Source organism: Heteronotia binoei, chromosome 15 (assembly GCF_032191835.1).
Source record: "Heteronotia binoei isolate CCM8104 ecotype False Entrance Well chromosome 15, APGP_CSIRO_Hbin_v1, whole genome shotgun sequence".
NCBI classification, from domain to species: domain Eukaryota; kingdom Metazoa; phylum Chordata; class Lepidosauria; order Squamata; family Gekkonidae; genus Heteronotia; species Heteronotia binoei.
The window spans coordinates 42,827,362-42,852,567 of NC_083237.1; the positions used below are offsets into that span (position 1 = coordinate 42,827,362).

Here is a 25,206-nt window from a genome sequence, read left to right on the forward strand (position 1 = left end):
AACTTTCCTTATATTTGTGGGAAGGGGCATGGCTCACTGGTAGATCATCTGCTTGGTACATGGAAGGTCCCAGGTTCAGTCCCCAGTATCTCCACCTAAAAGAATCAGGTGAAGACCCAGGAGAACCACTACCAGTCTGAATAGACATTACTGACTTTGATGCTATTTTGCTCAATGCAATGAAAAGCTTCAGCTGCCCACTTCCACACAGATGTTTACCCTCGCCGTCATCATGCATGTCCACTGGGTTTTCTTTTTCATTCTGCATTGATTTTCCTCCCTTCAGCAATCAGTTCACTTTCTGATCACTGTTTTCCCAGGTTTTCTGAGTGCTTTTGTTCCAATTTTTCCCTTGTCATGAACTTGCGCTAATCAAAAGTTCCTATGGTTGGCAACTTTCAAACTGACCTAGTTGCCCCTTTAATATCAGCTTGATCTTCAGCAAACACCAGGCGATGCTATTTTGCTCAGTGCAATGAAAAGCCTCAGCTGCCCACTTCCACCTATTAAAATCCTAGTAAAGGAAATTATTTTTTCTTTGTCCAGTTGGCAACCTTAATAGCTCCCCTTCCACAACAAACCAAATTGCAAAGCAGGGTTTTTCATGTCTTAGAATGACCCAGGGTCAGTCTTTTATCTTCAGTGTTACAGCATGTCCTGAACTAAGGCACTGACTGCTCTTCGCCAGAAGTAGAAGACTTGGATGAGATGGAGGTGAAGGTTCTGACACCAGGAAGAATACACAGTGACCCCAGCAGTCCACATTTGATGTCCAGAGAGCCCAAATGGGTATAAGGAATGACACAGTGGAGGCCATCTCATCAGAGGGGAGCAGAGAAGTATAAGGAATGAACACTTGTTTTTTATAAGCCCCACACTACTTCTAAATAACAGGTATCTAATATCAGGTATCTAATTCTGATCTTGGATTTTGAGCATTTTTTTTAAAAAAGAAAGTCTGTATCAGTGGTGCCATATACAGAAAGGGGAAATATTTTTACAAATCTGGGGCAATGCCCAAGCTTGCAGAAAACCACAGAAATGGGGTTTAAAAAAAAACTAGGAAACTAAAACTTTCAAAGTGCCATACAAGATCTTACAACACTATATTGCATGATAGCAGTGGCACCCTAGTCAACAGTGGCTTGTGTTACCCAAACTGGACCAGAGAAGGAGAAATAAGTTTTAAAAGAGGCTCGGGAAAGGAATAATGCAAGACCTTGCAGTCCGTGTATACCAGGGTGAATCTTGATGTTAAAGTGGGGCTCTATCCAGGGGTGGCCAACAGTAGCTCTCCAGATGTTTTTTGCCTACAACTCCCATCAGCTCCAGCCAGCATGGCTGATGGCTGCGGCTGATGGGAGTTGTAGGTAAAAAACTTCTGGAGAGCTACCATTGGCCACCCCTGGTAGACCATTTGGATAACAGGTTGGCCTATCAAAGTGGGTGCAGAGGAAGCCTTAACTCATCATGTTTAGGAAGGCAAGTAAGACAATCAATGTCAGAGACTATTAGTGAGGTTTTATTGTATTTATTTCAAAAACTGCTATGCCACCTCTCCAGAGAACCTGGTTAAGGCAGCTTGCAAAGTACAGCAAAATAAAAACATAAACAAATCATAAATGTTGTTAACAATGAATCAGCTGTTAAAAGCCCAGCATTACAAATCCAGGAAGAGAATAAAAATCATGCATAGCTTTTCTCAAACTAGAAGTCAATGCTGGTAAAAGATCCAGCTGTTAATTAAAAGCCGGGCTAAAAACAAACATTTTGGCCTCAAAGAGAGCAGACAAGTCTCAAGAAGAAGGATGTTCCACAAATGAGGTGCCACCACAGAAAAAGACTTGTTTGGGGGCAGTACCCTCCTCACCTCTGAAGGTGGGGGCACAAAGCGCAGGGCTTGGAAGGCAGATTGTACTTGGCAGGCTAGACAATTTTAGTAGTACCAAGGGAAGCAGGATGGAGCTGCATGAACACCGAGTCAGTGCCAAATTTCATTGCTGGAATCACAGTAGTCATCACTGGGTTCCTGTTGGACTCCTGGCATAAGAAACACACTGTGTGGTCAGATACTTCATCTCTTGCAAACAGCAAGGAGGTCTAATAAAATCATGGTCTGAAGCTTCAAAAAAAGGGAAACTTTCTAGATAATATCCTACAACAAGTCTTCCAGAAGTAACAGAGATGCACTTAACAGAGAGTGCTCAGAAGTCCTGCTATTATTATTCATACACTGCCTGTTGTGATTTCAACTCCAGCTTCTCCTCTAGAGGCATAAATATGGTCAATGAAACAAAAAGATCACTGTATCTATTCTTCTTATTGATTCACGCTGTTGACATTTTCTTTACATGGATAGCACATAAGAACACACATGTTTGATGTGTGTACTTCCACTGGTATATAGTGTACTGGGTGTGCACATGTAGGGAAACTACAGCCATTCTGTAGTTTCCTGACAAAGCATTTAGTAGACCTCTATTCTCTGCTGCTATACATCCTGGATGGCTATAGACCACAGCGAGGTATCATGGGACTGCAAACCAAAGAATATTACCCTGTGGTGTGGAATTGTTTTCTGTGGCCCCGGAAGGTAGAACCAGAACCAATGGGTTGAAATTAAATCAAAAGAGTTTCCAGCTCAACATTAGGAAGAACTTTCTGACTGTTAGTGCAATTCCTCAGTGGAACAGGCTTCCTTGGGGGGGGGGGGGCTCTCCTTTCTTGGAGATTTTTAAAAAGAGGCTAGATGGCCATCTGACAGCAATGAAGATCCTGTGAATTTAGGGGAAAGTGTTTATGAGTTTCCTGCATTGCGCAGGGGGTTAGACTAGATGACCCTAGAGGTCCCTTCCAACTCTATGATTCTATGCTTCTATGAAATGCACAAGTTTAAACTTCAGAAGCATCATACTCTGGTAAGCATTCTCCATGTACATCAGTCAATGTTCCTTAGACTATTCAAACTCAGGTCATTTCTAAATTGCCCCAAAGGTCACATATAATAGACTGGATCCAACAAGCTTTCCTACTCATAGAAAAGGGAGGAAACGTCCTCAGCCACCTAAAAATGCCATGCTGGAGTTCATGGGACCTGTGTGGAGAAAAGTCAGGTGGAACAGACTGTACTAAGGAGGAGAATTGGATGATTTTGTACAGAGTTAGGATTTTTGGAATAGAGGAACAATATGTCACTGGTAGTCAGAAAAGGACTTCAACAGGCAGCTCAATCACCTTACTAAAAACCGATCCAATTAGAAAATAGGGAGAATGAAGAATTCCTGTGGTTAGAAGTGTTTGTAGTGTCCCTGTTTCTCTACAAGTTGCAGCATATGTGGGTAGCAAAGCATGTGATATTTGTCTGCTGTGTTAATCTCTGCTGCTAGAAGAATGACAAGTCTCCAGGATCATCATCTTCACAGAAAGTTAACACCTTTCCTCTGTGTCATGGGTCGCCCTCCAAAGGGCCATAGTTTGACAATCACTGGCACAGTGGAATACAGATATGTTTCTATACTGGTATGTACCAGTATGTGGGTGAATCTACTGTAGTACCACAGAACAGATTATCATTCCAACTAATTAGACATCCACTAAACTGTCCTATCCTCTTGTTGTTGTTTTTTTAGCTGAGGGATTGCAGTATGTCCATTTGGGATGCGTGTCGTAGTTACTGGTAAGAGAGCACCAGAGCTTCCCAGTTGATTCCCCAGCTGTTGTGCATGAGGGATAGGTCTTGCCCTTGTAAATAAAAGGGAAGACACAGGGCCCCATATTATTTTCATGTTGTCCTGAAATACAGAAATTCTGTTAGTACCAGATATTTCCTGAGTCAGACCTGGCAACCCTAAGCTGGCTCCACCTCCTGTGACAAAATCCCAAAGGCATCTGCAGACTCAAAAAGATTGGGGGACTGTGGGGTAGTCTGACCCTATTAGAAGGTATGCTGCAAAGCTATATTCTCTGTTCCCCTTCTCTCCTTTAAAGCATCAGGGATAACCATAAAATTGGACACTATGAGCTTGTTACATTTAGTGGGCAGCTTTCATGGTCAATTCTTTCATCTCCTGTGACTATCATTAATTCCTTACTATCAATAATTATTATTCTTATGTATTTTATCACCTTAAGCACCTTTGATTACTGTTTGATTACTGTACCTTTGATTACTCAGCTTTTGATTACAGTTTTATAGTGCAATCTTATGCAGAGCTGCTCCTTTTGAAGCCCATTGACTTCAAGAGATTTTCAAGGATGAACCTCTGCTTAGAATCGCACTGTAGGACATTAGTGGTCAAGATCACAACTTGGGGACTGGGTGCTTCTTTGTCAAGTTGTTTGGGGACTTCCCCAAGGAGGACAGATATGGGACAGAATGACACTGAGAGTGGACTTCATTGTCATTTGTCAGGTATGGCCTCTATGGAATACCCTAGTCCAGTGTTTCCCAAACTGTGGGTTCCAACCCAAAAGTGGTTTGTGAAGCCTGTAATATTGGGTCCCAGGCATTGGCAGTTTTATTGATTTGTGCACACTGTGGGTCACCATACCACATAAATTTGGACATCACCATACCAAAAAGTTTGGGAACCTCTGCTCTGCTCTACAGGATACATAAGTTGCGCTTTGGGTACACTTGCTTTGTTCCAAGGTACAGCCAGGGCTGGCCCGACACCCTGGGGTGCCCTAAGCAGATTTGCTGCTTGGCACCCCCCCCCCCAAGCACCCCCCACACCTCCCCCCCACAGCTCCACGCCCCCTCCCCACCTCCCAGTGCGGTGTCCCACCCGGCTCCCCCCCCCTCCAGCGCTCCGCTCACTCCTTTCCCCCTGCTCACCGGCTAAAAGTAAGCTTAGCCGGTGAGCAGCTCATGCCTGCATGTTTTGTTAAGAGACAAAGAGGGGGCTAGTGGCGGCAGCAGTGAGGAGGGGGAAGGGAGGCAAGCTAAATGCTTGCCTGGGGCACCAGAGGGGGGGCGAGAGCCCAGTTTGCCGCCCCCACCTCTTGGTGCCCTAGGCAACCACCTAGTTTGCCTAGTGGGAGGGCCAGCCCTGGATACAGCCCTTCTTCTCAGTTTCCATCTACAATAGTTAGTGTACTGACATAACCATGGCACTGGGTTTAGTGAATAGAGCTTAGCACTGTCTCCTCAAGCCTTCCAGAGCAGGCTTAAAACTTTTATTACTCTAAAAAAACTTTTTTCCAATATTGGCCCTTACCATGACAAAAATTGTGCATTTTATGGTTATATTTTGTTGTTGTTGTTAGCCAATTTGGTTACCTCAATGAGACACAAATTGACCAACTGAAATGAACTGACCTATGGCCCCTTAACTGAGCACAGCAGCTTGTTAGCAGCCCCTGTCAGGACCTCCCTCCCCCCCGGCTGTGGAGCTTGGGAGGGGTCAGGAGGCAGTTCCAGGACACTCTTTGCGGGAGGAAGGCACACCTCAGACTGGGTTGGAGAGGAGGTTGACTGCACCTGGAGTCCTCTTGCAATCCTTGCTCTTGCTGCTCTCTCTTTCTGGGTAACTTCTACAACTACAGCCCTGAACTCTTCCTCCCTGGTGTACCCAATTTCCTCCATTTAAATTGCTGTCCCCAACAGCCCCTCCCCCTCCCAACAGCCTCCCTTCATCTTTATTGGGACATGTTTGGTGACTCACAAGGGGTGGACCGACGTCCGTCTCTCCCATGATGTGGCAGGTGTTCCCCTTGGGGGCTCTGCTCGCTCCTTGGGTGTTGTTGGAGCCAGAAATAGTGCCAATCAAGGCATTGTCCAGCCAGTTATTTTTGCCCAACAATTTTCTGGACGGGAGGCTGGAGGTCAAGGCCAAGGGAGAGCCGCGATCTCTGGACAGTCCCCAGTGAACTTACTTGTGTCCGCACAGTAACTCCACTTCTTGTCCTTGTCATAACTTCCAGTGGTGGCACACCAGAACCTCCCATCCTTAGAATCTTCACTGGTGCAGGTGTAGAATGTCCGGTTCTTGTAGATGAAGGGAAAGACACAGGTCTGTCCGTTAGAGTTCCCTTCATATTCTACAGTGATGGGGAAATCAGAATACAGAGAGGCTGGGTTTAGTGGAAGTTTGTCATAATGGAGATGTAGTTTGAAAGCCCTCCATCTGGACAGACCAGGTGGTGTTCATGAAGGTGGTGTTCATGTTGCCTTGATTTAAGCTCCCAATGTAGTTTTAGTTTGACTTATCAAATTTGAAAATTCATAGAGACTGACCTTTTGCTGGTGATAGCTAGATTTTTGTCAACAACTCAGTCTTTCTTTTTAAGCTATGGATGCCAGGTTGAATAGAACACAGACTCATTGCTACCACCTTTCTTACCTTGCTGAGAACATGGCTTCCATTTACTGTCAGTGTCATAGTTTGCTGTGGTGGCACACCACAGCTGTCCATCACCAGCTCCCTCCTTGGTGCATGCAGAGTAGGATTTCCCCTTGAAAATGAAGGGCAAGTGGCAAGGGCGGGGTTCTGAGGAGGAAGCACAGAGCAGGGGAATAAAGAGAGGTAATAATAGAAGAGAGTAATGAAAACATTGTGGCATGATGAGCACTGGGTGAACTTTTTTTAATTTATTTATTTTTAAACACATCAGTCTCTTTTGCATGATGCATATCAAACATTGAAGTTGGTGGGTTAAGCACACTACACATAATAGTACACGGACTAATAGTACACTGAGATCAGTGCAGTATAAATATATATATATATATAAGCCAGCCCTCACCTCACTAAACTAATATAATAGAAATCAGCCCATCTCCTAAATCTGTGTGATTATTTTAACATGTTTCATGAACTTCATTTAACTACCAATAATTTCTAAAATATGAGTTCAATGTAGTCTAATTTGAAAAGAAAATGTGAAGAGTATTTGCAGGTGGAAAGGGGGCTTGATACATTGTAAGGTGTCAGTCTGTTTATCTACTGCTGTTGAACTGGCCCCTCCCTGCTGTGAATGAATATTGCCCCCCAAGGTCGGAATAAAGAGTCAGACACAATGCATTGGAATAAAATTGGGCCACTTTATTAACTAACAGCATAAACAGCAAGGGTACCCCACCAGCGGCCTGGCCAGGGCTAGGGGTCACCACGACCGCTCCCCTGCCATTAACGGGCAAGAGACCCAGCCCCCAAGCCAGAGCTGAGCGACTCAGCTCCCTCCAGGCAGGCCCAGCAGGGAGGCACGCACCAGAGGGCCCCAAACCCAGACGCACGTCTCGCCAGAAAGGCACCCTCTAGCCGAGCCTCCTGGACAGTCTGCAATCTCCAAACCTGCGTCTTCAAACCCCAAGTTGTTCATGCCAGACCCCAAATTCCCCAAAAGGGGGATGCTTCGCAGTCCTCCCCTATTTGAAAACAAAATGTGAAGAGTATTTGCAGGTGGAAAGGGGGCTTGATACATTGTAAGGTGTCAGTCTGTTTATCTACTGCTGTTGAACTGGCCCCTCCCTGCTGTGAATGCATATTCCTTTTGTGTCAGTTGAAGAGAAGTAACTGCTACTGTTTGGGTCATGAACATGTCTCTCACAATTTACTGTTTGCTTCACAGCAGCATTATTATTTTTTTTGAGGGGGGAGACGGAGTGTCCCAGAGTTCCTCCAATGAGCCCCGAGGAGAGGCAGTAGTGATCAGTAAGCCTCCAGGAGAACCTGTCACCAGATAACTGTCTCCCTCAGATGCCAGTGGCCATCTGGTGGGATTCTTACCTTATGAGGCTGACAGTGGGTGGGGGAGAGCAGAATCAGCCAATCGCAGAGACAGAATGCAGCTAATCCTGCATAGCCCACATCCAACCAATGAAAATCCTCAGATTTGCCACCATGGTAAGGCTTTTATTATCTAAAGGACTGCCTAAGTAACAGAGTAGATTGCTGCTTCTGCTACAGAGCTAGAGCATTCTTGCTGCAATATTTAATCGCTCCATCAAGATTCCCTGTTGCAGGATCAGTTCCAGGTTTGGAGGGGAGGGAAGAGAGAGAGTTCCAAGAGCCCCGTCTTCTCTTCTGGCCACCACCACACCCCTTGCTCATACCCCTCTTTCCTCCCACCCACCTTCATGCTTCCCAGCTTCCTGTGTGTCCTCCTAAGCTGCTCAATAGCCTTCCCCACCACCACCATACTCAAAGTCACCAGGAGCTCTTTCCCTGGTGGCAATTGGCAGAGAATGCATCTGGGAGCATGGGCGATGGAGGACAAGCAACTGAGTTGGTGAGGAATCAGCATCTGTGGGTTCTGTCAGAAGTCTTAGTCCTTGGCAGCAGCTCCGCCTTAGGGTGTGTTGATGCTTGCCCTGCCTTGTTGCCTTCAACTTCTAGCTGGTACTTCACCCAGTGAATAAATCCTTGGAGTTAAGTTAAAGGTATGGTTCAAAATTATTGCTGGTTCTTTATTAATTATATTGAGTGAAGATTAAAGTTCAATTTGACTCTGCTAGTGTAGAAAATATACATATGCCAAGTTGCCAACAACAAATTATTTATTTTATTTTCATTTCCATTCATTCCTACCCTAAAATATGCCCGTGATTTGGAATGTGGTAGTCAAATAATCAAAATGTTTCTAATCCTTTCCTACTCTTATTTTTTTCCATCTGTAAAGTTTCTTCCAAAAGAATACCTAAGCCTCACACAAAATGTTTATGACTATTCCTCGGGCTTCCCCTTACCTGAGGGATCGCAATATGTCCACTTGGGGTCTATATCATAGTTGCTGGTGAGAGAGCACCAGAGCTTTCCAGTAGATGCCCCAGCTGTTGTACAAGAGGAGTAGAGCTTGCCTTTGTATGTAAAAGGGAAGACACATGGTCCAATTTGGTTTGCCTGCACTCCTGGGAAAAGGGAGAAAGGGTAGACGTAATGATGCTTTCTGTGTTAATTGAGTTTACATGTGAGAGATCCATTACCAATGGACATCTTTTATGACAAAAGTGCTTCACTGATCCTTTCACTATCATCCCACATTCAGAAGACCCAGGGCTCATTTTCTAGCAGGAGCTCCTTTGCATATTAGGCCACATCCCTCTAATGTAGCCAATCCTCCAAGAGCTTACAGGGCTTACTGTAAGCTCTTGCAGAATTGGCTACATCAGGGGTCTGTGGTCTAATATGCAAAGGAGCTCCTGATAGAAAGTAAGCCCTGAGAAGACCTATGTTCTCTCTGATCATTAAAGGCTTTAAACCAAGCGCATCCAACCTTTTTGTGATTGTGAGCACATTTGGAGTTTTGACAGAGGGTGGTGGGCACAACCACAAAATGACTGCCACTAGAGCTGGAGCTAACCACAAAGTGCGAGGAAGTGAATTCTGGTATAACTCTAACAGTACCTCTTCAAAATTTCAGAATGAAGCTTTGTTTAACAGGCTGTCTTTTAGCATGGATGTATTGTTTATACATATGTTTACAAGTATGTTCTTGCATGCACCCAGCTTGCCTTCCATCATTCAATGAAGATCCTTGTGTTGTGTTTTTTAAGCCTGCACAGCCAGTCAAAAACTCTGACCCCACCAACTTTCTGAAAAAACTTGGCAGGTATCAGGAAAGGTATCAACAGGTACCATGGTGCCCACAGGTTCCCTGCTGGGAGGCCCCATGTTATATAAATAAATTAGGCCTGAATTTGGACTCGTTTATGTGTTTTACCAATTTATTGATAGCATATGGTTACAGAACTTAATTTCCCTTCGTTGCTTCAATACTAACCCATATGACTTTTCAATCCCCCCTCCCTCCAATATAGACTTCCCCGAGGTTATAGATTCTAATTCAAAACTAAAGATACATCTGACTAATCAAAATTATATATATATTTTCCCCCCCTTCTTGCTTCTTCGTTTTTTCCCCCCCCCCAATATTACTAAAAAATTGTCCAATGTCTTCTTACATTCGACTCTTTCTCTATGTATTCTTTAAACTTCCTCCACTCTTTTTTAAATATCTCCAAATCATAGTCTCTTAATGTTCTAGTTAATTTATCCATTTCACTCCACGATAGAACTTTCATAGTCCAATCCCATTTATCCGGTATTTTTTCTTGCTTCCAAAGTTGCGCATACAATGTCCTAGCAGCTGATAGCAGGTACCAAATTAGAGTCCTATCTTCCTTTGGATATTTTTCCAATTGTAATCCAAGCAAAAATGTCTCTGCAATTTTCTTAAAGTCGTAACCCAATATTTTGGAGATTTCTTGTTGTATCATCTTCCAATACTCTTTCGCTTTTTCACATGTCCACCACATATGGAAGAAAGAACCTTCATGTTTTTTACACTTCCAACATCTATCCAACATTTTCTTGCTCATCTTAGCCAATTTTTTCGGGGTCATATACCACCTGTACATCATCTTAAAACAATTTTCTTTTATGCTCTGACAAGTTGATATCTTCATTGATTTCATCCAAAGGTATTCCCATGCATCCATTTGTATTTCTCTATTCACATTGACTGCCCATTTGACCATTTGAGATTTTACTACTTCTTCTTCTGTAGACCATTTCAATAATAACTTATATACTTTTGATATCAATTTTTCATTATCACCAAGCAGGACCCTTTCCAATTCTGTTTGTTCTCGTCTAATTCCTTCCGATTTTATATCATTTTCCAACAAGCTTTTAATTTGTTGCATTTGAAACCAATCATATTTATTGTCTAGCTCTTCCGAAGATTTTAATTCAATTTTATCTCCTCGAATCTTGAGCAGTTGGTTGTATGACATTTCTCTTTTATCGTCGGATTCAGCTGTTATTTTTATTACTTCTGCTGGCACTATCCACAGCGGTTTTCTCTCGTCCCCATATTTCTTATATTTTATCCAAGTACTTAGTAAAGTGTTTCTAACATAGTGGTGAGAGAAAAAACCATCCATTTTATTCTTCCCATAATACATATACGCGTGCCAGCCGAATTTATTTCCGTGAGCTTCTAACCATAAAGGTTTTTTATCTAACAGCATTATCCAATCTTTAATCCATGTCAAACAAACTGCATCATGATACAATCTTAGATCAGGAAGTTGAAAACCTCCTCTCTCTTTAGCATCTGTTAAGATCTTCATCTTTATTCTTGGTTTCTTTCCGGCCCATATAAAGTCGGAGATTTTCCTTTGCCATTTGTTAAATTGTTTTGCATCTTTTACAATCGGGATGGTTTGAAATAAATACATTATTCTTGGCAAAATATTCATTTTGATTGCAGCTATCCTACCCAATAAGGACAAATTAAGCCTATTCCATTTCATCAAATCTTTGTCCATTTTGCACCACAGTTTTTCATAATTATTTTTGAATAAATCAATATTCTTCATTGTTATCTCTATTCCAAGGTATTTAACTTTGGTTGTGACTTCACAACCCGTCACCTCTTGTAGTTCTTTTATTTTATTTGGTTGCATATTTTTACATAAGAATTTTGATTTCTCTTTGTTTATATACAATCCTGCTAGTTCTCCATACTCTTTTATCTTGGCTAACAACAATGGTGACACTTGAATCGGATTCTCCAATATAAACACTATATCGTCTGCAAAAGCTTTGTATTTATAAGAGAATCTTCTAATTTTTAAACCTTCTATTTCTTCATCTTTTTGAATTTGTTGTAGCAATATTTCCAAGGTCATTATAAACAACAGTGGTGATAACGGACATCCTTGCCTTGTTCCTTTACTCACTTTCAGTTCTTTAGTAAGATCTGCATTTATACACAATTTTGCATATTGATCTGTATATATTGCTCTTGTCATTTTTATAAATTGTTCCCCTAAATTGATTTTTTCCATTACCGCAAACATAAAGTCCCAGTTCAAGTTGTCAAAGGCTTTCTCTGCGTCAACAAAAAATAAGGCCGCTTCCTTTTCTGGATGCTTCTCATAGTATTCCACAACATTAATGACAGCTCTCACATTGTCTTTTATTTGTCTTTTAGGAAGAAATCCGGCTTGGTCTTTATTTATAAAATTGATCAAATATTGTTTCAATCGCTCTGCTAAGATTCTTGAGTAAATCTTATAGTCGTTGTTCAACAATGAAATTGGTCTATAATTCTTTACATTTGTGATGTCTTTATCTTCCTTAGGAATCAAAGAAATTGCAGCTTCCCTCCATGTCCTTGGGATCTTCCCTTCTTCTCTTATTGTATTTAACAGTTTCAACAGTTTGGGTGTTATTTCATCCGTTAAGAGTTTTATAAAATTTTGATGTGAATCCATCTGGCCCAGGGGCTTTACCCTCTTTCATTGCTTTTATTGCTGCTTCTACTTCAATTTTCTCTATTGGGTCATTTAATTTCTTTTTCATATATTCCGTCAAAGGCGCCACCTGGATATTCCGTAGATACTCTTCCATTTTTTCTTTGCTTATATTTACACCTTTAAATAAATTTGCATAGTATTTAAAAAATTCTCTTTTAATTCCTTCTTGATCCACTATTTCTTTCCCATTTGCTATGATTTTATTTATAGTCTTATTTTCTTTCTTTTTTTTCAATTGCCAGGCTAAATATTTACCAGGTTTATTCGCACTTTCAAACGATTTCTGTTTCAAATTTTTTAAATTCCATTCTAACTCTTTGTTCGGCAAATGCTTAACTTGGGATTGTAATATCGTAATTTCTTTTATTAATTTCTTTTTCCCTGGTCTTTTTTTCACATCTTTTTCTTTATTATTTATTTCCTTTTGCAATGTTGCCAACTTTTCTTCCTTTGCTCTTTTATCTTTATTGTTCAATATAATTAATAGTCCCCTCAATACTGCTTTATAAGTGTCCCATACTGTTTGAAATTCAATGTCATCCGTTTCATTTATTTGGAAGAACGCTGCAGTCTCCTTTCCTAAAAATGATACAATGTCTTTATCTTGTAGTAAATCCTCATTAATTCTCCATCTTCTTGTTTTCTTTCGCAGTTTTGTAGACCAACATATTGGGTTGTGATCCGCCCAAACCTTGGGTAGAATCTCAATTTTTTTTGTTATGAGGCCCAAATTTTGGGAACCCCATATCATATCTATTCTCGAAAAAGAACTATGTCTCGCTGAAAAAAATGTATAGTCTTTTACTTCAGGGTTAAATTTTCTCCATATGTCTTCTAAATTTTCTTGTTTAACCAATTCAAAGAAAGATTTGGGTAGCTTCCCTTCTTTTTCATTCTTCTTTTGGCTTGATCTATCAAGTTTATTTTGTATTGTCCCATTAAAATCGCCCATCATCAAAATCTGATCATATGTCTTTTCATCCAATTGTCGATTTATATCTTTAAAAAAATTATCTTTTGCTCCATTGGGTGCATATAATCCTAGTAATAGCGTTTTTTTCGCCTCTATCATCACCTCAACAGCGATGTATCTTCCATCATTATCTTTAAAGATTAATTTTGGCTCAAGTTGTTCTTTGATGTAGAAGACTACCCCTCTTTTCTTTTGTTCTGCTAGTGAAAAAAATTCCAACCCCAAATTTTTGTTCCACAAAAATTTACTGTCTTTGCGTTGTATATGAACTTCCTGTAAACAAATTATATTGCATTTTTGTTTTTTAATCCAATGAAAGGTTCTCCTTCTTTTCTGTGGTGAGTTTAGTCCATTTATATTCCAAGATAGTAATTTGTACTCCATTATGATTTTGATTCTTTATTTTCTTCAAAAAAGCTATGCATCTCTTGTTCGCTTCTTATTGTGATCCTTCTTCCCTGTTGTTCAAATCCAAGACCTTCCGGTATTATCCATCTATATCTTGTACCCTCTGCGCGTAGCTGATCGGTTAACTTCTTGTATTTCTTCCTGTCACTGATCACTTGTCTTGGTAACTCTTTCATTATTTTGACTTTACTCCCTTCTATAGCCCATGCTTTCTGGTAGCCTTTACTCACAATCTTCTCTGCCATCTCTTTTGATCTTAGTCTTATAACAATGTCTCTTGGCAAACCTTTATTCTTTGCATATGCAGAGTTGACTCTATAGGCACCATCCAGCATCCTCTTGAATTCGTCAGGGTCTTCACCTAAGTATTCAGTGATGTTGTTCACCATGTATCCCATTAAGTCTGCCTCTTCCATTTCCGGTACCCCTCTCAGGCGAACTTGTGTTTCCATCATCTTACAGTCATGTATTATAACCTTCTCTTGCAGTTTTAACAAGGAGGAGGCCTGCACATCCACTTTCACCTCCACCTTCTCAACTCTATTTTGTATCTCTTCCTTGAAACCCTCTATATCTTTTTTAAAATCTCCAATTTCTTTTTTAATGTCTTTTTTTATTGCCACTTGCAATTTTTCCATAGCTTTTAACATTTTTGCCTCCAGAGCATCAAATTGAGACTGCATCTTGTCTAATGAATGGGTTCTTGCCCTAGTTGCTCTTCCTTCTGACATGTACAAAGTCACCAAACCCTGAAAAAAAACACCAATTAGGATGCAGCACCCAGTCCAATAGCTTAAGATGAGTTCTTTTAAATGAGACTAATTTCGTCTTCCTCCCACTTTCCTAGGCAAAAATATTGATTTTTCACAAATTTGGCAGTTTTTCCCCCTTTTAAAATGGCAATCGTTCTTTCTCTATGGTAAAGCTCAAGTCCAGAGAGGTCTTTCTTGATCTCAATTCCTTCCTAGTTCAAAGGTCAGATGTCACCACTTTTATAATCCTTACAGACTCTATTTTATTGGCCAATCCTTTTTACTTCCTGCTACAGCTTGCTCTGATCTCACATCCAAATCTCGCAGCCTCCGAAGCTCATGAAGAAACCGCAACCCCAAATTCCAAAACAATATATCCTTTCTTCAGTTATCTTTCAAGGCTATTGTTTTTACTGCCTCTGTTTTTCACAGACTGGGTTTTTATCCAATTATGCCTTCATTCAGTTCAGTTTGTTTAAATTCAACAGTTTGTGAGAGTGGATATTCAGCAGAGCTCACTAGTGCGTCATCCGGGAACTCCCCCTCTTGTTTTTAAATTCTGTTACAGCTGTTTACTCTCAGAGTTTCAGAGTTCCAACTTGACAAAATAATATTTCTTATTCAGTAGCTTTTTATTTCATCTGTTTATAATCCACTCCAAGTTAAAATAGTTTCCAAGTCTCCCAAAGTCTTTCAGAGTGAAGATAAAAATAGATTAATGTACCTTGCAAAGATTCTTCACGCCCCCGGCTCGTTATCATGCAGTTAAAGTCAGTTAAAGTCCGTCCGTCATTGAGTGTCTGGTTTTCGACCGGCTTAAGTCAAATTTATGACTATATTATCACAGCAGAGAATGGCTGACAAATCCAAACGCCGGATATCAAAATCTGAAGGAGAGAGTTCCCCCACTCTTCCAGATCAATATCAACAGCTTAAAAGGAAAGAAATGTCATCTTGGATTAACCCTTAACTAGGATTAATGGGCATAGACCCCCTCTCAGAGGTCTGTAATACCCTGAACTGTGAAAATAAAATCTCCCTTACCTAGGGAGCTGCAGCCTGTCTTCCAGCCAGACCGGAAGTCCAATTTGGACTCGTTTATTTGTATTATTGAGTTACTGACATACATCAAAGAAAATTTAAAAAGTCTTCACCCTCCGGGAGAACAATAGAGGGAAACAGATGAGTCTGCCTGAGAAGGGAGATGCCACAGCAGGTTTGCAGGTATGCCTGGAATAGTGTGAGTTGCAAATGTGTTAGAAGAGCTAACTGGCATCCACCCTGAGGCATCTCAGGATGAAAGGCCATTTCCAAGTAGTTGATTTGAGTGGCTGTGAGAAGTTGAGGAAAAGGTCTCTTTCATGTTGAACAACATCAACCAAGATCTGCTGTGTGAGTGATAAGGGGACAGGGAGATGAGGCTTAACAGGCTAGGAAAAATGAAGTTAACCATAATGGTATAGAGTGGGTTTGCCCAAAACACTGGTAGCCATGGTAGGCTGATAGTTAGCAGTAACCCATACTAAACATTGGGACAGTGTTATGATGGCATATATTAGCTATTACTAAACCATTTTCTTTGAACTCATGGCATCGGTCCCTCTGGCTTAGCATTAACCTTGCTCTTAAGATGTCCTACATGCAGGTCTTGAATTCAGCAGGAGCTCACAGGAGCACAGCTCCTGAACCTTTCTCAGGGTTCCTCCTCCTCCTCCTCGTCACCTATCTACTTTGTCCATTGAATACGGGGTGCAGCTGCATAACAATCCCTGGATGAGCTCCACCACCTATTTTTCTACAAAATGACCCCTGCCTACATGAGATCCTTCAGATGCCCCAGGAAGTAGGCATGTCTTCACCACTGCTGAGCCATGCCATGTTCTATGTCCCTGTACAGTCCGCCCTCCCCATTTCTCTTTATACCTGCTCAAGGAGCAGACCAACCATAAAATGCACAATTTTTGTACAATTGGTGTACCCAATTTCCTCCATTTAAATTGCTGTCCCCAACAGCCCCTCCCCCTCCCAACAGCCTCCCTTCATCTTTATTGGGACATGTTTGATGACTCACAAGGGGTGGACGGACGTCCGTCTCTCCCATGATGTGGCAGGTGTTCCCCTTGGGGGCTCTGCTCGCTCCTTGGGTGTTGTTGGAGCCAGAAATAGTGCTGATCAAGGCATTGCCCAGCCAGTTATTTTTGCCCACCAATTTCCCGGGCGGGCGGCTGGAGGTCAAGGCCAAGGGAGAGCCGCGATCTCTGGACAGTCCCCAGTGAACTTACTTGTGTCCGCACAGTAACTCCACTTCTCGTCCTTGTCATAACTTCCAGTGGTGGCACACCAGAACCTCCCATCCTTAGAATCTTCACTGGTGCAGGTGTAGAATGTCCGGTTCTTGTAGATGAAGGGAAAGACACAGGTCTGTCCGTTAGAGTTCCCTTCATATTCTACAGTGATGGGGAAATCAGAATACAGAGAGGCTGGGTTTAGTGGAAGTTTGTCATAATGGAGATGTAGTTTGAAAGCTCACCATCTGGACAAACCAGGTGGTATTCATGAAGGTGGTGTTCATGTTGCCTTGATTTAAGCTCCCAATGTAGTTTTAGTTTGACTTATCAAATTTGAAAATTCATAGAGACTGACCTTTTGCTGGTGATAGCTAGATTTTTGTCAACAACTCAGTCTTTCTTTTTAAGCTATGGATGTCAGGTTGAATAGAACACAGACTCATTGCTACCACCTTTCTTACCTTGCTGAGAACATGGCTTCCATTTACTGTCAGTGTCATAGTTTGCTGTGGTGGCACACCACAGCTGTCCATCACCAGCTCCCTCCTTGGTGCATGCAGAGTAGGATTTCCCCTTGAAAATGAAGGGCAAGTGGCAAGGGCGGGGTTCTGAGGAGGAAGCACAGAGCCGGGGAATAAAGAGAGGTAATAATAGAAGAGAGTAATGAAAACATTGTGGCATGATGAGCACTGGGTGAAGTTTTTTAATTTATTTATTTTTAAACACATCAGTCTCTTTTGCATAATGCATATCAAACATTGAAGTTTGTGGGTTAAGCACGCTACACATAATAGTACACGGACTAATAGTACACTGAGATCAGTGCAGTATAAATATATCATATATATATAAGCCAGCCCTCACCTCACTAAACTAATATAATAGAAATCATCCCATCTCCTAAATCTGTGTGATTATTTTAACATGTTTCATGAACTTCATTTAACTACCAATAATTTCTAAAATATGAGTTCAATGTAGTCTAATTTGAAAAGAAAATGTGAAGAGTATTTGCAGGTGGAAAGGGGGCTTGATACATTGTAAGGTGTCAGTCTGTTTATCTACTGCTGTTGAACTGGCCCCTCCCTGCTGTGAATGCATATTCCTTTTGTGTCAGTTGAAGAGAAGTAACTGCTACTGTTTGGGTCATGAACATGTCTCTCACAATTTACTGTTTGCTTCACAGCAGCAGCATTATTTTTTTTTTGGGGGGGGGGGGAGAGATGGAGTGTCCCAGAGTTCCTCCAATGAGCCCCGAGGAGAGGCAGTAGTGATCAGTAAGCCTCCAGGAGAACCTGTCACCAGATAACTGTCTCCCTCAGATGTCAGTGGCCATCTGGTGGGATTCTTACCTTATGAGGCTGGCGGTGGATGGGGGAGAGCAGAATCAGCCAATTGCAGAGACAGAATGCAGCTAATCCTGCATAGCCCACATCCAACCAATGAAAATCCTCAGATTTGCCACCATGGTAAGGCTTTTATTATCTAAAGGATTGCCTAAGTAACAGAGTAGATTGCTGCTTCTGCTACAGAGCTAGAGCATTCTTGCTGCAATATTTAATCTCTCCATCAAGATTCCCTGGTGCAGGATCAGTTCCAGGTTTGGAGGGGAGGGAAGAGAGAGAGTTCCAAGAGCCCCGTCTTCTCCTCTGGCCACCACCACACCCCTTGCTCATACCCCTCTTTCCTCCCACCCACCTTCATGCTTCCCAGCTTCCTGTGTGTCCTCCTAAGCTGCTCAATAGCCTTCCCCACCACCACCATACTCAAAGTCACCTGGAGCTCTTTCCCTGGTGGCAATTGGCGGAGAATGCATCTGGGAGCATGGGCGATGGAGCACCAGCAACTGAGTTGGTGAGGAATCAGCATCTGTAGGTTCTGTCAGAAGTCTTAGTCCTTGGCAGCAGCTCCACCTTACGGTGTGTTGCTGCTTGCCCTGCCTTGTTGCCTTTAACTTCTAGCTGGTACTTCACCCAGTGAATAAATCCTTGGAGTTAAGTTAAAGGTATGGTTCAAAATTATTGCTGGTTCTTTATTAATTATATTGGGTGAAGTTTAAAGTTCAATTTGACTCTGCTAGTGTAGAAAATATACACATGCCAAGTTGCCAACAACAAATTATTTATTTTATTTTCATTTCCATTCATTCCTACCCTAAAATATGCCCGTGATTTGGAATGTGGTAGTCAAATAATCAAAATGTTTCTAATCCTTTCCTACTCTTATTTTTTTCCATCTGTAAAGTTTCTTCCAAAAGAATACCTAAGCCTCACACAAAATGTTTATGACTATTCCTCGGGCTTCCCCTTACCTGAGGGATCGCAATATGTCCACTTGGGGTCTATATCATAGTTGCTGGTGAGAGAGCACCAGAGCTTTCCAGTAGATGCCCCAGCTGTTGTACAAGAGGAGTAGAGCTTGCCTTTGTATGTAAAAGGGAAGACACATGGTCCAATTTGGTTTGCCTGCACTCCTGGGAAAAGGGAGAAAGGGTAGACGTAATGATGCTTTCTGTGTTAATTGAGTTTACATGTGAGAGATCCATTACCAATGGACATCTTTTATGACAAAAGTGCTTCACTGATCCTTTCACTATCATCCCACATTCAGAAGACCCAGGGCTCATTTTCTAGCAGGAGCTCCTTTGCATATTAGGCCACATCCCTCTAATGTAGCCAATCCTCCAAGAGCTTACAGGGCTTACTGTAAGCTCTTGCAGAATTGGCTACATCAGGGGTCTGTGGTCTAATATGCAAAGGAGCTCCTGATAGAAAGTAAGCCCTGAGAAGACCTATGTTCTCTCTGATCATTAAAGGCTTTAAACCAAGCGCATCCAACCTTTTTGTGATTGTGAGCACATTTGGAGTTTTGACAGAGGGTGGTGGGCACAACCACAAAATGACTGCCACTAGAGCTGGAGCTAACCACAAAGTGCGAGGAAGTGAATTCTGGTATAACTCTAACAGTACCTCTTCAAAATTTCAGAATGAAGCTTTGTTTAACAGGCTGTCTTTTAGCATGGATGTATTGTTTATACATATGTTTACAAGTATGTTCTTGCATGCACCCAGCTTGCCTTCCATCATTCAATGAAGATCCTTGTGTTGTGTTTTTTAAGCCTGCACAGCCAGTCAAAAACTCTGACCCCACCAACTTTCTGAAAAAACTTGGCAGGTATCAGGAAAGGTATCAACAGGTACCATGGTGCCCACAGGTTCCCTGCTGGGAGGCCCCATGTTATATAAATAAATTAGGCCTGAATTTGGACTCGTTTATTTGTATTATTGAGTTACTGACATACATCAAAGAAAATTTAAAAAGTCTTCACCCTCCGGCAGAACAATAGAGGGAAACAGATGAGTCTCCCTGAGAAGGGAGATGCCACAGCAGGTTTGCAGGTATGCCTGGAATAGTGTGAGTTGCAAATGTGTTAGAAGAGCTAACTGGCATCCACCCTGAGGCATCTCAGGATGAAAGGCCATTTCCAAGTAGTTGATTTGAGTGGCTGTGAGAAGTTGAGGAAAAGGTCTCTTTCATGTTGAACATCATCAACCAAGATCTGCTGTGTGAGTGATGTGGGGACAGGGAGATGAGGCTTAACAGGCTAGGAGAAATGAAGTTAACCATAATGGTATAGAGTGGGTTTGCCCAAAACACTGGTAGCCATGGTAGGCTGATAGTTAGCAGTAACCCATACTAAACATTGGGACAGTGTTATGTTGGCATATATTAGCTATTACTAAACCATTTTCTTTGAACTCATGGCATCGGTCCCTCTGGCTTAGCATTAACCTTGCTGTTAAGATGTCCTTCATGCAGGTCCTGAATTCAGCAGGAGCTCACAGGAGCATAGCTCCTGAACCTTTCTCAGGGTTCCCCCTCCTCCTCCTCGTCACCTATCTCCCTTGTCCATTGAATACGGGGTGCAGCTGCATAACAATCCCTGGATGAGCTCCACCACCTATTTTTCTACAAAATGACCCCTGCCTACATGAGATCCTTGAGATGCCCCAGGAAGTAGGCATGTCTTCTCCACTGCTGAGCCATGCCATGTTCTATGTCCCTGCACAGTCCGCCCTCCCCATTTCTCTTTACACCTGCTCAAGGACCAGACCAACCTCAGATCTTCCATATATCTACATAGATTGCCCCAACAGCCTTGCCTGGCCAGCACACACATCCATCTACTGAGTCACCACAATTTTCCTACTTGTATCAGCACAATAGCTCCATTTCTTGTCCTTATCATAGCTCCCTGTTGTGGCACACCAGAACTTTCCGATCTGTATATCTTCATTGGTGCACGAGTAGAATGTCCGACTCTTATAAGCAAAAGGGAAGGTGCAGGCCTGTCCAGCTGTATTACCTCCGTACTCTAAAGAAAGACAGATTTAGAGATTATGTGTACAGAGACATACCAGATCCACTGGAGGGATGAGGTTATGTTTCAAGCATGTTCAAAGCAGACCTATGCATTACAAGACAATCTGTGCCTTATGATGCCATGTGAGGGTAGAGAGGATATATGGGAGGAATCAGCAGGAAGAAAGGGAGGCTCTTAAACCTCCATCCTGCCAAATAGGAGTAATCCTAAGGACATGTAGCAGGCAACAGGTCTCATTGTACATCAAAATAAACCTGCACAGGACTGAACTATTTACCATTCTATCCTTAGTCAAGGAGAGGCCACTTTGGATGAGCTTCTGCATTCTCCTCTCCCCCCCCCCCCCACAAAAAAAGGGTCTTCCACAGATTTATACATCCAGCAGCAGGGATCTGTTTGTTTCCAGAAAGCTGTCACTCATCTTTAGCTCATGTGACATAGTACACCAGTAATTTACACACATGAAACTCACCAGTAAGGGTGCAATACTTCCATTGGTGATTTGTGTCATAGTTCCCAGTTGTGGCACACCACAGCTTCTTGTTCCCACTTCCGTCACCAGTGCAAGAGGAATAGGACTTGCGGTTGTAAATAAATGGGAAGATGCAGGGAGGGGGGACTGTAATGGCAACAGAAGATAAAGGTTATAAAAACAAGACCCATGTAGCATGATCTGGGAGTTAGAATGTTGGATTGGGATTTGGGACACTAAGGTTCAGATCCACACCCTGCCATGGAAGTTTTCTGGGCGACCTTGAGCTGTGACACACTCTCAGCTTAACCTACATCACAAGGTTGTTACAAGGAAAAAATGAAGGAAAGGAGAATGATGTAAGGTGCTTTGGGAGGCAGGTGGGTTATGAATGAAGCAAATACATAACTATGATTACAGAGTATGAACTCTATTAGCTAGGGTCACTAACCTCCAGGTGAACCTAGGGACGGGAAGCAGTTCAGTTGTGATGTGATGCTATAGAACAGGGGTGGCCAAACTTTAGCTCAGGAGCCACATGTGGCTCTTTCATACATATTATGTGGCTCTCACTACCCATCAGCCGGCTTTGAGAAGGCATTTGTCTCTTTAAATCACTTTTTCAAAACAAGCCAACTGGCAAGTTGGACAATGTGTTTAAAGTTAAAGTGGCTTTCTTTCTACCTCTTCCTCCCCTCTCCCCCCATCTTTTTGCCTTCCTATCTTCCTTGCAGCTCTCAAAGATCTGACATTCATGGCTTGCAGCTCTTAAACATCTGGTGTCTATTCCATGTGGCTCTTTCATTAAGCAAGTTTGACCACCCCTGCTATAGAATCTACTCTCAGCAGATGCCATCTTCTTAATAGAAACTGTCATCTGGAGATTAATTTGAATTAGTTGGATTCCATCTGGAGGCTGGAAACCCAAGTACTTTATGTTTTTATGTGTCTGCATTAAACTATGGCATTATGAAAGGTCATACATATGCTTTCATTCAGTGACTCTCAACTGGTAGACTGCAACTCTGTGTGAGTTCTTGTGAGACCTAGAAGACGACCATAGATTTATACCCCACCTTTCTCTCTGAATCAGAGTCTCAGAGCAGCTTACAGTCTCCTTTATCTTCTTCCCTCACAACAGACCTGTGAGGTAGGTGAGGTTGAGAGAGATCTCATAGAAGCTGCACTTTCAAGGACAACTCTGCAAGAGCAATGGCTGACCCAAGGCCATTCCAGTAGCTGCAAGTGAAGGAGTGGGGAATCAAACCTCGTTCTCCCAGATAAGAGTTTGCACACTTAACCACTACACCAAACTGGCTCTCCCTAGAGATTTATACCTAGAGTTGTCACCCAGGTATAAACGAATGTGGTTTGAGAGATGGACTAGGATGTGGGAGAGCTAAGTTGAAAACTGCACTCTGCCATGGATGCCTGCTGGTCCTGTCACATACTCTCAGCCTCGTCTACCTCACAAAGTTGTTGTGAGGATAACACAGAAGATGGGGAACTGATGACTGCTGCTCAGAAATAGGGCAGGATTTTAAAAAAATACTAAATATATGAATAATAAATGTTTCCTGGAAAGGTCCCCTCTAGCTTTTGCTTCCTATACTTACTTATATATTGACTCCACCAAATCTTAGATATCTGAGTGGGTCTAAATAATGTTCTCTACATGGTATCATCATACTATTGATTGAACACATCTCTATCATATCTTCTTACAACTGTCCATTTGCATTTCCAAAAGAATCACAAATCAAAGCCCATACCAATTACGGTCAACAATTTAGAGAACCAAGGGAAGAAAACAAACCAGAAATAACAGAGAGAACATTTCCTACCTTCATTTGCAGTAAGCAAAGGTAAAAGAAGCAAGCCGTACATGAGGTACCCCATGATGGAGGCCATCTCTGCTCCAGAGGACTCAGGTATGAGGAATACACATTACTGACTGACTTACTGTCTTTATAAGCTTCACAAGGCCACTCCCTCCCCCCTTCCACATTGCCAACTGTCTGGTGTTTTCACCAGAATAAATATTGAGCCTGAATAAATATTGGGTCACTACCTACTTCTTCAAGCCATAACATTATGAACAGAATAACTTGAGCAGAATAACATATAACCCAAACTTCCCTTTTCAAACTTCTCTTTTTCTTTACCAAAAAATAATTACAATTTTTCCTCCTTTTTTCTGTTTGGTGCATCCTTTCTCTTGTCCGTTTATTTCTGTCCCTTTGTATTTCTTTAATTAGGAGCTAGCAGTCATGGTAGATTCTTTGGTCACTTTTATCCTGCTCAGTTTGACCGTGTATACAGACCAAGTGAGCTGCATGCAATCCACCTGATATCTGCAATTACCATCCCCTTTTGAAGCGGATAATGCCCAGATATTCCAGCTTCAGGAAATATGTGCTGGGGCCTGAGACTTATGTACCAAGAGAGATAATCAAGGCTTTGACCCTTTCAGAGGAAATGTCAACTGGAGACCAGTTGTAATTCCAGGAGATCTACAACTACCACCTGTATGTTGAGCAAAACTGAAGGAAACTGTGCTCTAATAAATACAATGAAGACAAGACTTATAACCACCAAAACTTTTCGTAGTGATTATTCTCTAATGTAACATAATCATGCAAAGCATTACTGTGAGCACAATATATCACACCAAGGTATAATAATAAACAACTGATAACAAGCCCATCATTTTGAGATGACACTTTGAGATTGCTGCATGAGACAAGATATTTCTGTATTGCAGCCCTTTTCAAACTTGGCATTTTGGACTCTCAAGATGGATAATGCCCAGATATTCCAGCTTCAGGAAATATGTTCAGGGACTCATGTGCCAAGATAGTTAATCAAGACTTTGACCCTTTCAGAAGAAATGTCAACTGGAGACCAGCTGTAATTCCAGGAGATCTATAGCCACCAACTGTAGGTCGGCAACTCTACATCTGTGAAGTACCTTTTTAGAGACTGGTGATTATAATTTTATAGTTGCTAGCCTCCAGACAGGACAGACAGGAAGTACAACTGATATCCACAGCAGAGAGACTAGTTCCCTGGAGAAAATGGTTGCTTTGAAGGCATTATACTCTGTTGACTATGGCATTATAGTCTGCTGAGATCCTTCCCTCTCAAGACCCCAACCATTCCCAGCCTGCACACCTAAATCTCCAGGAATTTCTCAGCCTAGAGTTGGCAACCCTAACCAAGCTCTACCCTTGGACATCCAGATAGGCATTCACTCTTCAACTCTAGATTATTTTATAGCCTTAATTTGCATCTTTCATGAGTCAACATTTTGTAGCCATTTAATCTTCTGGGAATATCATTACAATGTTTGCCTTGCCTTATGTTTGTCGCTAGCAATTTAGCACACACGCTCATACAGCTTCCCAAGGTTTGTAAATTTACCCAGCACTTTATCTTAGTACAGGAAACACAGTATAGTTATTTAGATAAGATTACAAATCATTGATCTATAAATTAAAAAGAAGAGGGGGCCAGTATACAGCCCTGTCTAACTCCCCACATTATTTTTGTTGAATTTGTGAGATGACCTTGGGAACTAAATTTAACCCATATGGTGTTGTTTTCATGTATAGCTCAAATCAGATATAATGGGTATCTATCAATAGATGTGAGTTTTAAT

At 41.9% G+C, this 25,206-nt stretch overlaps 1 protein-coding gene across 1 annotated transcript; it reads right to left on the reverse strand.

The window, feature by feature from the left end:
- Positions 1 to 3,603: 3,603 nt before the first annotated feature.
- Positions 3,604 to 23,497, reverse strand: LOC132583601 (fibronectin-like). Its single transcript, XM_060255222.1, has 10 exons — positions 23,390 to 23,497; positions 21,546 to 21,692; positions 20,900 to 21,064; positions 19,001 to 19,162; positions 17,151 to 17,297; positions 16,658 to 16,848; positions 8,690 to 8,831; positions 6,345 to 6,491; positions 5,878 to 6,042; positions 3,604 to 3,791 (listed from the first exon to the last, which is right to left on the reverse strand). Exons 1-10 carry the CDS (start codon positions 23,454 to 23,456, stop codon positions 3,604 to 3,606), a joined length of 1,521 nt encoding a protein of 506 aa, XP_060111205.1. The 5' UTR covers positions 23,457 to 23,497.
- Between the last annotated feature and the right edge of the window lie 1,709 nt (positions 23,498 to 25,206).